General features: G+C 37.2%; 1 protein-coding gene across 4 annotated transcripts in view; it reads left to right on the forward strand.

The window, feature by feature from the left end:
- Positions 1 to 17,962, forward strand: part of STAU2 (staufen double-stranded RNA binding protein 2) — a 168,602-nt gene that overhangs the window by 46,082 nt on the left and 104,558 nt on the right. For all 4 annotated transcript variants that reach the window (XM_039702811.1, XM_039702814.1, XM_039702812.1 and 1 more), the window contains 4 exons: positions 4,593 to 4,752; positions 8,311 to 8,418; positions 14,456 to 14,668; positions 17,032 to 17,169. In XM_039702811.1, the coding sequence (XP_039558745.1) occupies positions 4,593 to 4,752; positions 8,311 to 8,418; positions 14,456 to 14,668; positions 17,032 to 17,169 (619 nt within the window). The remainder of the gene's footprint in view (positions 1 to 4,592; positions 4,753 to 8,310; positions 8,419 to 14,455; positions 14,669 to 17,031; positions 17,170 to 17,962) is intronic.

Here is a 17,962-nt window from a genome sequence, read left to right on the forward strand (position 1 = left end):
GGAAAATAGGATATAGCCAGGGAACAGCTGCACGAAGCAACTTGCTCCCCTAGAGAAATTTCAAATGTTACAGAGAAAAAGTTGTTCACAGCAAATGCTCTTTCCTATTCCCCTGCATGGTCTGTGGCTCTCTATCCCTCCACTCACAAAGCTCACAGCATTTTCCTGATTAAACAGTGCCAGCAGGGCTGCCAGCTTGATTGACTTCATATGAAAAAGGAGCCAGATAGAAAAAGTGCAGAGAATGACCCTTTCAGCAGAGCTGGCATCTGAAGAATGACTTTCCCATTCTGTGTTGTAGCTCATATTTTAGTGGCCTTTATCTTGGCCACTGAAATATGGTCCCAGTTCCTCTTCACTTTGCATTATGGAATGAGAATAGGGTAATACTCCCTATAACATTTGTGTATTGGAGAAGTAATTTGGTTTATTTATTCTTTTTTACTTAAAGAATATGTTGACTATTAGAATTTAGAGAAAACTTCACTAACGTTTTAGCATGAGGCTAAATCTAAATAAACTTCCTGGTTTCTGTGAGCTGCATCTTGCACTTGCTTTTTTTCCCTTTCTAAGAAGAAAGTAACAATATTTATCAAAACCATCTATGCCATTGAGGAATCCATGGAAATGCAGGAAATGCAGTATGAACACATAGTGTATGTACTAATACTTTATTTGTCTTTGTGTGTGTGGATTTGATGGCCAAAAAGGAAGAGGCCCCAAGGGCTCCTTAGTATGCAATTAATATTTTGGCTAGAAAAGCAGCAGATTGTTTCAGTATGCTTACATGTTATGACATCATATTCCAGTAAAATTATAATGAACAGAATTTTTGTTTGTCTCTGTGGCAAACCAAAATGAGTTTTCTAATTGTCAGCAGACCTTGGTGATTTATTTAATTATAGTGGCGCCCACTCACACCAACAGTTGAGTTCTGTCAGCATTTCTGTTATGAACCCCTATTTTTAGGGGTTTATAACTAGTTGTAAATATTTACTCATTGCTGAAACTTGACAACCAAGGTCACATTCATAGAGCAAATACCCTTTTTCCGGTTGACTGTTCTAGTGGCATTAGCTAAAAAGTAGATTTCTGATGCTGTGAACTTAAAGGGAATAAAAGGAACCTGCTTAACAGACTTCGTATTTGAAGGATCTTTTTAAGACTCTCAAATGTCCAGAAGAGCCAGATGAAAATGAGCTTGTTTTTATAGGTTATATGTGACTGATTCTGTATTATCCGTTATCACACTTTGTTTTCTTCCAGCTGAATGTATCATTTCGCATGCAATTTTGTTGTCCTCTAGTCTTACAGTCTTCTGTCATTTGGCTGTGTTGGTCAGCTTATGTTCTGAGGAGTGTGCCAGTATCATCTGAAAATCTCTTACATAAGAATTTTCTCCAAGGAAAATCCTAGCATTTGTAGCTGCCATGTAGAATGCAGAAAGATGCATATTTTCTAAATGAAGATAATTTAAAAACTTTTAGAGACCTAATGAGTCCATATGTGAGGTGTTACTGTTTGAAATCCTGACTATATCAGTTCTGTGGCTGAACAGAGTGACAGAGGACTGAGGAGTAGAACAGAAGACAGAGGACTGAGCTGACGAGTAGATGTTCTTATGATGAAAAATATTGTGCTGATGCATTATTGCAGAATAATCACCAAATTCTATATAAATATTCCAAAGATTGCTAATTTTTCAGCCCTTTCTGATAACTCATATGTAGTACACTAGGAAGGTTTGTTAATGATTAGTAGCAGATACAACATTTTGCCTTTGCATGGGCTTGTTCTTTACATGAGAGTACATCTTCGGATGCAGAATCATTCATTATTAAAACTCAGTTTATTTGTCACACTGTACTTTCAGACTGTAATACTGCGATTACTTTTGAGGCTTTTGTTAATACAGTCTCTGTCCTCACCACTGAAAAGAGGAGGATGTTGTTTCCTTTGACATGTTCCTTGTTGTAGAGAAGTCAGTAGCCTCACAGATTTCATTCATTTTCTGAGGATTTCAGGTGTTCCTCTGCACTTTCCTGGCAATGCTCATATTATCAGTGCTGTGTTACAACTCTGCTTGAGGCCAAGGAGAGCAAGAAAAATTTAATCAAAACCATGTAAAAGCCTAATCATTCCGGCGATGCCAAAGAGCTGCATGAGGCTCTAGAGCCACAGGCTGAATATCATTTTTCCTTATTATCACATAAATAGCTCCCTAAACACTCTTTAAAACAAAAGGTGCGGAGGTTAGAGGGAAAAAGAGAAGGCTTGTTGTGGGATTTGAGTTTATAAAGTGGATTAAGTTCATGTGCTTTCCTCCTTTGCAGGCAGTAGGGAGAAAGGTAGGTCTAGTAACTCAACAGGAAACAGGAACTTCTGATGGATATTGTATTCTCCCTAAATCTAGGTAGTTGATAACAGCACTACCTCATTTTTTTCTGTTTAAAGAGGATTGTGAAGTAATGAGGTGGGACATGCTATCAAGGTGCATACTGCTTTTGCGTGACACAGCTTGTCTTGTGCTAACACATGCAGCCATTTCCAGTTCTGCATCTTCTGGGATTGTGGGAAGATTCCTGGAACTCTTCAAGGAACTTGAGAATACCTGTTGCTGCAGGGAAAAGAGAACTACAGGAGGCTGTGGCTTCTGGCAAGCTCTAGCAGCTGCCAGTAAGCTTTGTCAGTTGCTCCTGGTCAAAAGCTGCATTGAACTTTCCTTCCAGTCATCTGATTAGAGAGGGTCAAGCACCCTCTCAGCAGGTACTGGGGAAGAGCACATGTAAGTGCAGGGCCCAGAGCTGCTCCCAGAGACAGCCAGCAGGCACAGCAGACTGCACAGCAGAAAATGCAGAAGGGAGTTGGAAACTCTGCTGAGGATGGGGTTGTGCTCAGCAGTGCTGGTGATGCACTACCTGGCACAGTTTCTAGCACCATCTGGAGCAGCTCTCCTGTTACATCAGAGACCTTGAGTCAGAGCTAGCTCCAGAGCTCTAGCTAGGCTGTAGAGATAGTGGTCTTGTCTGCAGGAGGTGTCCCTGTCGGAGGATTTGTGTTACCAAGTAAAGAAGATGTCAACAGATTGCTGACATCACTGGATTAAATGAGTAAGAGATCACTTGGATCTTCTCTTAAGACCCTGTAAGTACAAGAGCATGAATTCCCAGCCATACCAAAGGAGAAGGAGGGAGAGTCAGTGCTAATTGGGCTGGGAAACTAGGAGTCCTGTGATGGCAAGAGCTGGAAGCTGGTAATTTTTGGCATTGGGAGGAAGATTTCTGCTTCATCTGCAAATCTGCAGCAATATCAGTGCCAAGTGTTTGAATTCCATTAGGCACATAGAAGCTTTGTAATAGTTTTCCAGAAAGTGTGGTCTGACACTAGAACAGGTCATCAAGAGATGTTGGGGAATGTTCATCCTTGGAGACCCCCACAAGACCTTGGACAAGACCTGAACAGGACAGTGTAACTTCAGGTGTTGACCATGTTCTGGATGGAACAGATACTGCTTTCGAACAGATAACCTCCAGAAGCCTTTCCATCAGGAGTTATTATATAATTTTATGAAAATACTACATAAGCAAAAGCATTTCCTGGCCTTAATAATTCTTGATAAGTGTGTTAAACTGTAAACAAGAAAGCAAAGTAAATGCCCACTTTTTGCATGTCATAAAGGCAACTCAGCTCACTCCTCCAAGGCCCTATAGCCAGAGGCATATTGGAGCCAGTGTTATGCTTGGTTCTTCCCATATAAATGTAGTTTTAGAATTAGGCACAAAGTTTAGGGACATTGAGGCCAGAGTAGTTATTCACACTTGTCTGGTTCTGAAGTGTGCTGCTCTCTGGTGAACTTTTTATTTTGCTTTACAGTTGAAATGACTGGGTTACATTTATTAATGAAAATTCAGAAAGTTGTAATATTAAAAGGTTGCCATCCATGTCCACGGATGAAAGTGGAGAAAGCACACTTTAAAAAGGATCCTTTAAGAGGAATAAGGATAATATACTACTGTGTTTGCTTGAATCTAGGTTCATTGTGATGGACCTTGCTTTTGTCCATGCTTTTGGAATCCTGGAATCCTGGGCTTTCTTAAATTGCTGTGAAATATGAGCAAGTTATGTGTCAAGTGAGGGTCTATTTCTGCTAGGTGTATTCTCTGTCATTTGACTTTGTTGTCCCTTAGAGCTGAGCTATGATGACAGGTTTCATATGAACAACCTCACAATTCTTCTTCCTCCATGCCACTTGTTTGTGGGACAGGAGTTGTCTCCCAGACAGGACTTTCACTGGAGTTTTTGATTCTCCTTAGGTTTCATCTTCTCAAGACTCAAACCAAGAGGAGAGCAGAGTGAGGCTGTTGGGCTGATAAATAGTAGAGCTCATTGCAGAGCTCCACAAATGGAGGTGAAGAGCTGGTTTGCACATAGGTGCTACTGTCAGAGTTACCAACTGCCTTGCTGAGGAACAGTCCATGTATTCTGGGAGAAAAGATAATGTTTTATCCCCAAATACTACTCTATTTTATATAAAATGGATGGGTAAAATTCCTAACTTGTATTGTTGTTTTCTTTTCATGACTTCCTTCCAGGTATCACTGCCCAGTGCCTAAAATTTTCTATGTCCAGTTAACTGTTGGCAACAGTGAGTTTTTTGGTGAAGGAAAGACTCGTCAAGCTGCTAGACATAATGCTGCAATGAAGGCCCTTCAAGCTCTTCAGAATGAGCCTATTCCAGAAAAATTACCTCAGGTCTGTGCTTCAGGAAACTTTTTTTGTTAAATACCTTGCTTTTTCACTGCTGTGTCATTAAGTAGCATATATTGCTGCTTAAAAATTAAAATGTTGTGTCATATTTTAAAAAATACTGAACAGAAGAATCTTTCTAAATTGAAAGCAAAAATATAATATTTGCCAGTCAAAGAATCCATGTATTTGCTAGACCTCTGGGAGCAGCTGAAGACCACTTGGGATACTGTAGGGTTCTCAACAGCAGGTGTGTGTTTGCAGGAGACTAAACTGAATCCTCAGTCAAATAAATTTCTGTGGCTTGGTTATGCTGAGGTTAAGGGGCACTGGTTGCAGGTTAGTCATGGACAACACCTCTGTACAGCACTTCATGGGTTACAGCTGTAGGTGGCTGGAGAATGCTGGAGGTAACACTTTGCTGAGATCATGATGGAGGGAGTACAAAGTGTTGCACTGTGTAGAGCTGAGTGTAGCTCTCTAGGGAACTGGAGACTGGTTGAAATGGAGTTTTAGGGTTTCATGGTGCCAAGGTTCAGGCTTCTCCCACTGCTGCCCATGACAAGTGCGCACAGGACACCATGCAGTGGTGGGGTGTGCTTTCACCATGGGACATGGTCCATCTTAATAAAACTCTACTTCCTTCAGCAAAACTGGCCAGCTTGGTTATCTATGGAAGGATGATTGGTTCATTGCTCGTCAAACATTGGGCATGGATCAGAGCCAGTACACATCATACTCTGGCTGGCCTCAATTCCACTATGAGATTGAGCCTCTTTCTTCCCCACTCTCTGACAGTGTGCTCCTGAGGGAGCAAGGATAGACTTGCTGGTACCTATCTAGTAATCCTATTAGTAACTCAGTGAACTTGATTGGAATGGGATCCATGGAATATAGCACAGTAGTTACTTACGTAGGTCAATCTTTAGGCCTTCATGGCCATCCTTAATGCAGCCTTCTGTATATTCTTCTTCCATTTCAAGCTATCATTTTTTCCTTTTATTAGAAAAACTTAATAAAGGATAAAATCTTTTATCCATATTAAACCACTGAAAAGGAGTATTGCCATCTTAATACCTAATTGGGCAAATGTGTAGAAGAGCATAAGGTGAGCAGAAGCAACAAGCAATCAGCAAACAGGGAAGGGCTGCTGGTGAATGTGCTTTCACAAAGAGCTGTTGTGTGTCTGCCAAAGCACCTCTGCTATCTCATAGATGTGAGGCTAAGAAAGACCTTACAATTAAAGTGTCAGTTGTGGGAATGAGGATCAAATTTAAATCCAAAGTGTCTGAGACACTTGTGAACATATTTTATCTTCCTAAGGCTTGAAACTTTATTGCGCAGTACTAATGTCTGAACCTTGATTCTCCCTTTTCTTCACTCACAGTTAAGTTCTCTACTATGTTTGGTGGAAAAAATATGCAGGGAGTTAAACTGTAGGGGCAGAAGGGACAATGAGGGATTTTCTGGACAGATGTGTTTGTATTGATCATGAAAATTTTAACTAGTGGTTTCTAGTTTAGACTATACATATCTGGTTAAACTAGAGTACAGCTAGAAAACCTAAACATTCTTGACTTGAAGGCTTGCTGACAGTCCAGTGGGCATTTTATCATTTAATGTAAATTATGCCTGTGTTTTATTATTCTCCATTTCAAAGACAATTTGTGAGGGTTTTATTTTAGAATTCATTTAGCTTCATTTTCTATTTAATTGATGTTTTCTTATGTTTGCTAAATGTAACCAACAGTTATCAATATATATTTAGAGATTATTCTTAAGTAATTTTGAATTTTTTTGGTAGAACTGATTGTTTTCATAGTGTCTCAGTGCAAAGTTGATTTTTCTAATCAGTAGTTTGTTCTGTAGGCTTTTTTTTGCCAGCTTTTTAGATTATCAATGCCCTTTATAAAGCACAAACTTAACTGAATACAGTATCAAGTAATATTCTCACTAAGGTTTTTCACAGAATAGTAGCATCCCATTCTTTATATCCCCCTTTTTTTTTTACTTTTAAATATTGTCCTTTTAACTCTGCTAATCTTTCTCAGTGAAACTAATCAATACTTTGCTTGTCCTGTAAGTAATGATCTATATTCTTGATTTCAGTGGTACTTTAATTTCATTATATGAAATGAGCAATAGGTCCTATGTAATTTCATTGACTACCCTTGTTATTGTTTTGCACAGCACCTGTTTTCTTTTGGGGTTTTTTGGTGGGGTTTTTTTTTGTTTTTGTTTTTTTTTTCCTGGAGGTTCTATAAACTTTATAATATTTTGGTTTGTATTTAGCTCCAGATCAATATCAGGCATGTAAATGGCTTTTTTCAGAATAAAAATTTTGCAGCAATTTTATGAGACAAAAGATGTTCTTTGTCTGAGTGCTGCAGCTGAGTGCTGGATTTTTGGCCCTATGTTAACTTAAAGATTAATATATTAAGAGTTTAAAAAGGTAGATAAAAGATGGACCAATTTCATTGTAAAGTGGAGAACCTAGTGCATTTTAAATGTTGTTTTAGAACTGTGGTATCTGGATTTTGTAACTATGCTGGTGGCTGAAGATTTAGATCAGACTTTGTTATGTAAGATGGGAGCTCTGCAGGAATCCACCTAATTCAGCCCAAGTGTCTTTGATGTTTACCTCCACTAATAAAAAATTAGGAGCCTGGCCAAGGTTACATGGTTGTTGAGAGATCCCAGTTTGAAGTATTTCAGAGCTTTGCAGTTTGAAAATAGCTGGAAGTGAAGTTTCTGAGAACTAAGGAAATGTGGCCTGGGGGACAAACACCAAAGGCAGTAGTTGCAAAAGGCAAAACTGTGACTGATCCCTGTGCTAATGGTTGGGTGAGAAAATTTAGATTTACCTGAAGAGTAAAGCAAAGCTGAATTTTAGGCAGAATAATGTTTCATGTGCCTTTTGGTTTTTTATGTCTTTGCCTCTCTGTTTGTTATGTTCCTATGGATAAATAAATAATGTTCTGTGTTGAGCAAGCTGTTCTCTGTCACTACCTTTTCACACTGGTCATAACTCCCAGAGGGAAGTTGATGGAGGGGCCATTAACCAGCTGGACCTGCTGAGGACACCTGTAACCTGGTGACCCAGTCAGAGTGTGGGGGTGATTGACTGAATTTCTTCTGAGACAAGTACAGTCTTCTGTACTTTCCAAAATGCACAGATTTCCTCCCTGCTTAGAAGGGGTACCCACAGAGAGCCTGAGAAATGGGTCAAACGATTTGTTTGATCCTCATGTTTGACACAAGTGTGTACTGGGACAATTGTTATCCATGCCATTAATAAGACTAACATCCATAGACATTATTTTGCTGTTTATAATTAATTTCTAAATTAAGATGTACGCGTTCCTTTGTTATGAAGCATAAGCACAATATACATGGCTTCAGTCAGGAGATGTCTGATAATGGGGTGCTGAGACGGATGTACAAATGCTGATTTACAGCCTGACAAGAGACTTCAAAAGTCTTTGAGAAATGGGGGGAAGAAGGATATTATATTTTGTTGATCTTCTAAGAATTGTAATATGATTATGTATGCATCATTTTCAGAATGGAGAATCAGGAAAAGATTCAGAAGAAGATAAAGATGCAAACAAATCTGAGATCAGCGTAGTGTTTGAAATTGCTTTGAAGCGCAATATACCTGTCACTTTTGAGGTATGTGTTACATTTTTATCTGTGTTACATATTTGTCTTGCTAAGAAAGTATTAAAAAAGGTACCACTAAAACTCAACATTGATAATATTCCTATATGAAAAATATTATTTTCATATTTATGGAAATTATACAAAAACATTGTCTGTGTATCAGAGTCTAAGACAATGACTTTTTACTGGTAAAATAGATACTCTTTCAGAACTTTTGGAGATCTAATATTTGATTGCAAACACTTGGATGGCAGAAAGACAGTTAAACTATTTTGTGTACAGAGCTGTGGCATTAGAATCTGTAGTCACGCTCAGTCTGATTTGAAATAATCTTCAAAAGAGTGGCCAAAGTCTTTGCTTTAACTGTTGGCATTCATACACTAGAAAAGTTCCAATTGAAACATTTCACCTTCAGTGTGCTGTCTCCAGAAAGTCATGAGTACCTTCCACTCTGATTCTGTTTCACTTATCTATTTCTACTTAAGCTTTCACGAGTTTTTTTTTTGTTTGTTACGTATGATTTTATCTATGAGCCCACTTCTGACACCTTTGTTTACCAGAAGTAATAAAAAGCATTTGGAATAGCTCCAGTGCTATCAATGAAGCAACTATGGCAGAGTGAGTGATACCAACAGGATTTTTTTTTTCCGATGAGAAAGTTCTCACAAAACCTTGGTGTAAAAATCTAACATTGTTGTGGCAGGAAGCACCAGATTTTCAAGCTGTTTTTTGGGGGGTTTTGTTTGTTTGTTTGTTGGTTTTTTTTATGTAGAAAATGCTAATGCAAGTGGCCTTTTATTATTTTATTTTTCTGCATGAAAGACATGGATAGTGCTTATACTAGTGATGGTTATATTCTCCATTGCTTTTTCTGTTAAAGTATAGGCATGCATTTGTATGTGAAAATAATCAAAACCCCTAAGCTGTGGCATGCCTTGCAGTGTGCTGTATGCAGTTTACTGACATGTTTGGCCCATGTCCCTGTATTGGCCAACATCAAATAAGCTATTTGGATCTTAGAAATCTGAGAAATCTCTCAGAAGGTAGGTAAGAGAGACAAAGAATATTATTCATGACTGAGGAATTCCTCGGTATAGCAAAGGCATAGATGCTTCCTATATGTGGTCTATGTGATATGGAGTAATTAGAACATTAAGAGAATGTAAAATCTAGAGGATAAAACTGGGGTGTCTAGGGCTGTTGGTGTATCAGTTTGCCACTACATGTCAATCACCCAGCTCTTAGCTAAGAGCAGACATAATGGAAACACATGCTTGTGTTTCAAAAAGGAAGCTCATAATTAATGTCTCAGTTTTCAAACATTATTTTCTACCTTAAAAATATTTGGAATAGTTCCATACCAATCAATGCACTGAAAGGTAAGGAGATGTATGGTCACTGGTCACAGAGGAGCTTGGAAGCTGTAAAGAAAATAGGGGTAGTGCTTTGAATGTCTTCTTCACTCTTGTTTGAGCTTATTCAAGGGAGAGCATTTGGTAAGGAGAGAGTGAAGGCAGAAATACTTTGTAAGGAAAAATCTAATGTATCACTTGCCAAAGAATGTTAGCAACATTGAAAAAAGACAGTTTTTTTGCTCTCCTGACAGGTTTTGTGTTATTTCCTGCCTTTAAATCTAAATATAGGTGACATTCTCAAATAGAGTTTTGATTGAACTTGGTTCTGGCTTACTTTTCAGTAAAACTGCTAAGCAATTATGGATAATCCCCAGGATCTGATGTTTCTAATAGGATTTTATTCACTAATGGTCTTGTGTTATTCCAGGCAGGCATCAAAGCTTTTTCTAGCTTTTATTTTGTGTGTGGTAGCTATAAAATGATCTGCCTTTTCTTCATCTGACAAAGCTTTAGCCAATGTTCCAACAGTGCTGGGTTATGCAACAAAGTAATGATCATAAATATATATTAAGTTCTATGTAAACATGTCCTCAGAATTGCATGAGGGGTGAACAGTCCTGTTTTGTGTAATGTAGCTAGTTTTGATTGTCTAGGAACTTTAGGATGATTTTAGCAAACTTTATATCTATTAATTTCTTAAATAAAAACATTCAGTTTTTACAAGGATTAAGCTTTACTCCATGCTTATCACTAGTGCATTCTTAGCTAACTTTGATTTATCAACTTTTAAGTCAAAATGCAACTGCTCTAAGGCATTAGTAGGGTTCCCAATGAACACTTTTTAAGGATGACTACAGAAGTAATTGTTGTAATAATTGTTAGAGTAGCTGTAGAATGGTCAGTTCACTTCTTATTCCTGCCTTGACAGTAGGCTAAAATCTTGCCTTGTTTTTGTTTTTGTTTTTATTTTTTATTTGGTTTTTTGTTTGTTTGTTTGGTTTTTTTGCTTGTTTGTTTTTTTGGGGGTATTTTTGTGGGTTTTGTTGTTGTTTCAATAGATATGGTTTTTATTCCTTATTTTTCAGTAAGGAATAGACGAGCCTAGAAAACATAACTGAGGTCAGCAGCTTCAGATATTAGAACACATTGGGGTGTTTCAGATTGCCATTTTATTTTCAATATTTTTCTTTGTATTGCAGTGTTATTTCTTTAGAATAGCAAATATAATAACGTTTTTTCATTCTCAGTATCAGCAGAAATAGTATCAGTGCCTAAACAGGCAAATTTTCTGCCCCTCCATCCCTGGTCAGTGTTCTGCTGGAAAGTGTTCTTATGTCCCAGTCTTATCACAGTAAGATTCTGCAGAGAATTGTCACAGATTCTGTGTTTTGAACCAGAGACAGGCCAAATTGTAGACTCTGGGGGAGTAGTTTCAGCAGGAAGTTTCATACTTCTCTGGCTTCTGCTGTCCTGGGACTTAAAGCTTTGGATGACTGACTACTAAGTAACTCTCATTTGGGTTTTGCAGAATGGTCACCCTTCTCACTGCAGCTTTACACTTCAACATTCAGAGTCTTCCTTTTTTCTTTTTGTTTTTTCCTTTGTAACTGGGAAAATCTGGTGTGTCTGCCTGCACAAGCTCCTGGAAATACATTGATATTTTAATATCTTATAAATAACCAGGTATTCATAGATGTAGGTAACATGGGTTTTTTTATCTGATTTCTGTCTCCTCTAGTTTTCAGGGAGTTTAATGTTCATTTCGTCTTGTCCTAATCTTTTGAATTTTCTACCTGGCATCTTATTAATAATTAAAGCAGATTACTCTTTCACTGTAATCATACTTCTGTTTTTCATTTGTCAGCATGATTCATTAAGTTGAGCCAAATTCATTCTTGATGTAACTTGACCTTAGATGTGTTTTGGCCCCATGTGTTTTCTCTTGCTGTAATTATTCTTTAAATCCATGGAACAGAAAAAGAAAAGTGTATTGAACTGTCACCCTTAATCAAATTCTCAGCTTTAAATTAGCCATGATTAGGTCCACAGGTCGTGTCTTTCAACTGAGGAAATAGTTTAATGTCCTAATGTGTATAGTGTTCTTAGATAGCAAAGGTTGAATTTCTTTTTAGTGTTTTCTGTCCCAAGGCTCATAGCACAACTGTTTGAAATCATATGGAGTAAAAAGATCTGAAATCTGGGGTTAACCAAAAATGTTGTTAGGTAAATATTTTTTTTGCTTAATTACCATATTTGGATGTTTAGCTTGATCCAGATCCCATCTGAATCCTATGGGGTTCATTCCATTGACAACACAGACTTTTTTTCCATTTACACACTAACAAAGATACAGTTTTTAATGTTTTCCAGTCAATTATTTACCTTGTGTCACATAGTTAAAATTTAAAAGATGAAAACCACACCAGAATGCATTAGTTTTATATTAAGAAATATGTTTTTGTGTATATGAAAATATAATCTGCTTTTGTATTAATATTCTTTCTCTCATATATATATATTTGCGTGCATTTATATAAATATGAGAAAACTTATATAAACTAATATTTTAGGAACTCAGCTATTATATTTTTTTAACCAAATTATTTTTTCCTTTTTCATCTGGTCTGTATAGACATTCCTGTATATTTTATTAATACCTTATATTGCATGTAAAGACAAACACCTACGTAACAGTATTAGTAGAACCACAGAAAGATTAAGGACCTTAGTAAGGTTAATTTAGCTATGTTTTACAGCAAGCATGTTCTAATACTTGGATAACAAAGCACAGGGATGGTCTGAGGTGCTGTAAAATCGAGTGGGAATGCTGCAGTGCAATGGAGGTGCTCAGCACAGACACGATGCCCGACTGTGTCTGAGAGCAGGAGATGCTGGCACTGGGCTCATCCCAGCTCCTGTGCAGGCACTGCAGCATCCTGGCTCAGCAGGGCTCAGTGCATTGAAAACACTGCTGCCTTCTCATGTGGTCAAGCATTAGTGGGCAATTTTCAAATGAGGCAGTGTGGAAAAGACTTCTGAAATTAATACCTGGACTCTTAGAGTGGCAACACTTCTGAACTACATCAGAAAAATTCCATTCTGGCATAGATGTCATTTTATTCTGGGAAAATGGGACAAAGTTGTCTGTTAATTTTAATTTGGTGTCTTTTTATTGATATATGCTGTGGTAATTGTATTTGCTGGGTGAAATTGCCACAAAAGAAACTTAAAAAAGAAATACAAGCCTGAGGAGACCTCATTACAGTGCAACAGCAAAACTAAATAATGCAAGGGACATGACCTTGATAAAAAGAACTTTAATACAAAACATGTTGTAATAATGTTAAGATTGAAGGTTTGAGCACATTTAAACTATAGTAATTTCACCAAGAAGGCCCTGGTGCCTTTACCTTATTTCCCTTTCCCCTCCCTCTTCAACCTAAAGAGACATTACTCTTCTTCAACTAATGGTTTGATGTAATTCCATCAAATGAAAAATAAATTTATATTTATATTGATTTTGAATATATTATAAAGAGATGCCTGTCAGATACTCTAATGTCTCCTTATATATATTACATATAACAAAGATTAAATTAGGTATCTGCTTCCGCCCATCAAACAAAATAACTGAACCTTTTCCCAAATGAGGTCTCTTAATTCCTGGTAGACATTGTCCAGACCAGTAAATGGTGTGTGCATACATGAAGAGATGGATGGCTATCCTAGCACTTGCAGTGCTCTGATTTGGGGTGAATGCATCCTAGCATCAGCCTTCTGAAAGGAGATGTGTGTGTATGTGTATATGTATGTATATAAAAATGAAGACAGAAAAACAACTAGAGGAAGGTACAGCATTCAGAACTTAATTTCTTTCCATATTACTATAACTTGTTCCAGTGAAGTACTTCAAATGGGTTTTTACTGTTGTACTAAATGTGTTTGGAAGGGAATGAATAAATGAATTTTTTTTTTCAGAAATGATTGGCTTTTATGTGAGTTATGCTGGCTCTTCTGGTAATTGTTTGCAGTACTGTTGGGGTGGACAGCTGAGAGTCAAGGAGGCAAGAACATGTGAGCCTTTCAAATGGGATATTGCTCTGAGCTGTGTGCTCTGGCAAGGCATGAGTTGAGAGCAGGCATCCAGCCTGCACGTATTGAGACTGAAGTTTGGGACTACATCCCATGGTTTAATGGGATAAAACATCCATAAACATCCAATGATTTAATGAGAATAGAAAATATTACAAACAGGTTGAGGTAATGCCAAATTAATACAGTTTTGAATATGTCTTGTATAAAGAAATAGTCAAAGCCTGGTAGACCTTCATAGATTTAATTCCTTTAGTATGTGAAGCACCTTGCAAAGAAAAAAAATCTATCAGACTTTATTTAAATATGCATAATTGTTGTATATAGTGTTAGTCTATACATCTTTAAAAATGTAGGTCTACTCTTATTTTTTGTGAAACACTGAATATGGTGCTTAGATTTGCTTTGTCCAACTAGTCTTAATTTTCTGTCCTCAAATCTTGTACTGTCATTAATACTTGTCCAAGTTCTATGAAAACCAACCTAATGCCTTCAGTTAGCAAGAAAACTGGACTAGTAATAAGTTCATTGCAGAGATAACAAACATTAGGTTATCTTCTTGTAGGGTGCTTTGACTCAATGTTACTCTCTCTTAAAAGGTGATTAAAGAAAGTGGACCTCCTCACATGAAGAGCTTTGTTACACGAGTTACAGTAGGAGAATTCACTGCAGAAGGAGAAGGCAACAGTAAGAAACTCTCAAAGAAACGTGCTGCAATGGCTGTACTACAAGAACTTAAGAAACTTCCTCCTCTTCCTGTGATTGAAAAGCCAAAACTTTACTTTAAAAAGCGTCCAAAAACAATATTGAAGGTATGTGTCCACCTTTGACACAATTAAGAATGTTTGCTCAGAAAGTAACAGTCAGATTTAAAATCAGTAAAGGCTTATCTGTAATTTTCTGTCAATATTGTTACAGTTGCTTGTTACTGTCAATATTATTACTTGTTTTCCTGTGCTAATATGCCTGGGCTTTTTTTAAATCCTGAGAATGCTGTGGGATTCTCAAACAAAATGGCTTGTAAACAGCTCACATCACTGAGACCTTCAAGGATTTGGTTCAGGTCAGTGGAGGATCAAGCCCTCCAAACAGCTCTGTCCAGCCATGTGAAGTTTTAGAAACATGTCCTCAGAGAATCCTTTCTAGCGTATCTAGTGGTTCTCTCCCTGGGCTCTCTCCCCTCCCCAGTTTTAAAAAGGGAGAGAGATACATGAAAAAGTAAATTAATGGGGTGCTACTTTAGTGCTTCAGTACTTTACTAGAAGTTTGGCCAGAAATCTGTACACTCAGGATACAAAGTGCAGAGTTCTGAAAAAGCAGCCACCAGAAAACAACTTTAAAATAAGCAAATACTTAGGAGAGTGCAAAACTGGATTTGGAAAATGTAAAAAAGACTTATTTGTCACCTTCCTCTTTTCATTTTCCTTCAATATAGAATAAGTGATTTTTCAGGAAAACCTAGATTAATTAGATACCTGTCTCCTATTAAAATCCTGGAGATCTAAGTCTCAGAAACTTATGTGAAAAAGTGGGCAGGAAAATGATTTAATGGAAAACCATCAGCATTAATGCAGCTTTAAAGCTGGCAGATTGGAAACCAAACATCTTGGAAAGTTTTTCTCAAGAAAGATGCTAAGGGTATAATAACAAAAAGATTTCTTATATTACCATATACCATTTGCCATTACGAACTTAAATTTAATTATATACAGTTGGCCTTGTTAGAAAGGGATATTATTTGTCAAAATAAGCTGAATATGTAGATGTTTGGTTTTTTTTTTTTTAATATCCAAACTTCTGAAATGCTTTCAATGTGCCCATTTCTTTCAATTTAACTTGCACATGTTTGTGCATCAAAAAAAGTGGCAACAAAAACTTCTTTTTATTTGCATATATATTTATGAGGCTGTATCTTATGGCCTGCTCTTTATTTAGCCTGCTCTGCATTTTGTCTCTGCCTGGCTTCTTGCCCACACAGCTGCCCTTGTGTATGACATTGTCTTAGCTCTTTCACCTACATCTTCTCTAACTACTTCAGCATTTACACTATGTAGGATTTGCTGCACAGCTTTCTAAATATAATATCCCTCTCTGGTCTTTGCCTTCAGTTGCTGATCATTTCTTCAGTTTCCTGAACACTTGTTTGTTATTTGAGAAGCTCAAGCAAGCATGAGTACTCATCTTCTCTTAGCCTGCAAATGGCTTCATAAAAGGGAAATAGCTTCATAACATAATAACAATTTTACATTTTTAAGTGCATTCTTTATGTTATCCTATATGAATCAGTTAAGTATGACTTCAGATAAATTTTTTTGGGTCTTAATTTCTTCTTAAAATCTACCAACAAATATTTTTGTAGCTATGTGCTTTGAAAGGGCATTTGCTGTGAGCAATAATTCATTAAAAGAATTTCAGAGCTAAAGTGTTTTCCAGGGCTGTAGTTTTTCACCTGTCTGTGTAATCTTGGACAGACCACTGTCAGTCCTTTTGTTTCCCTGGCATGAGATCAGTTCCCCCACCAACCATACTTTTAGACATGTTATTGTGAGGATTATTGCCTGTTAAGCATTTGAAATACTTTATGGGTGATTCACCATAAGCAACAATTCTACAGTAAATTCATACAACACATAGAGTAAACCCACTGCACCTTTAGTTGCAAGTTGCACTGTAGGATGGAAGGTCTGGAGTGCTGAGAAGGAAAGCAGGAAGGCTGAAAGAGGAACCACCCTTATGTATGGCAAATAGTTTTTGTCCCTGTGTAAATCCCATCTCTTCTCAGTGTAGTGCATGTTCCAGCATTGTGGCAAGCTGTTTTAAGGGGCTAGGGGGAGGGGTCCTAGAAACAGGGCAATAAGATATAACTGACTAATGTATCTGCTAATTTTCATCCATCCTTATGAGGACCACCATGGTTAGGAGAGGGTTTTTGTAGTTTGCAGATACAAGGTGTGCACACTACCTGCAGCAATGGCAGACAATTTCTTTCCACAGCTTTGAGCCTGAGGATTCTTATCTTTTGTCTCATGATCAGAAAATGGAAAGTAAGTGACTTCTTCTCTCAAAGGGAGTATTAGAAAAGAGAGAAGAATCCTAGTAAATGTTTATTGAAGCAGTGTAGTTGTTATAGGGATATATACTGAAATAATGGTTCTTTCCTTTAAACCTGGTTTAGACTGGACCAGAATATGGTCAAGGAATGAATCCCATCAGTCGTTTGGCTCAGATCCAACAGGCCAAAAAGGAGAAGGAGCCAGAGTATGTTCTTCTTTCAGAGAGAGGAATGCCTCGCCGTCGAGAATTTGTTATGCAGGTATCGTTTGTGTCATGTTAGAGATAATGGCCTTGCTAAGTGTTTTGTTCAAACTCAAGCAATATGGCGGCAAAATATGAAGTGGGACTCCTTCTGCTTGGCTTTTTGCCTTGTTGTCAGATATACAGGAAAAGTATGAAATACATACTATTTATATGCACTATACAGAAAGCTCGTCTAAACTTACTTCTTTCTCTTAGTGAAACAAATGGCAGTTGAATTATGTGCCCTCTAGATGCTTTTCATGTGTTTTGCATTATTTTATACTCTTATTTTTATTTCACTTGATTGTTATTGTCTTTATTCCTGATGGTTCATGATTTATTTACTTGTCTTTTTGGAAAAAAAATAAAATTGGGCTGATGTTGATCCAAGAAATCCAGTAATACCTAGTATTCTGAAATATGGGTATTAATATCTCCATATTACCAGGCATTTTTGTTTTTAAAAAGAGTGTTGTGAATTTTTTCAGATTTCCAATTTCTTTGTGATTTTGTTATCAATAAAATACAACAAAAAGAGCCAACCACATGTTTTAGACTGTCCTCTGACTGGACCTAATACTGAAACAGTAGATCATTAAAATTCCTTTCAAATGCAAATTAAGAACATGCACAAAAATTTGGCATAACTGTGATATTTTGTTAGACAGCACAACAGCAGGTTGAGAAAGATTAGAATCAGGAAAGGATTCTGTATTCTTGTGTTTTCACTCAAGGGTAATTTTGTGCCGGAACGAGTCGCAATGGCATACCTCAGCATGTTTTGACTTGTTGTCTACCAACCACACCAA

This window comes from Passer montanus, unplaced genomic scaffold (assembly GCF_014805655.1).
Source record: "Passer montanus isolate IOZ18808 unplaced genomic scaffold, ASM1480565v1 scaffold16, whole genome shotgun sequence".
Lineage (NCBI taxonomy): Eukaryota > Metazoa > Chordata > Aves > Passeriformes > Passeridae > Passer > Passer montanus.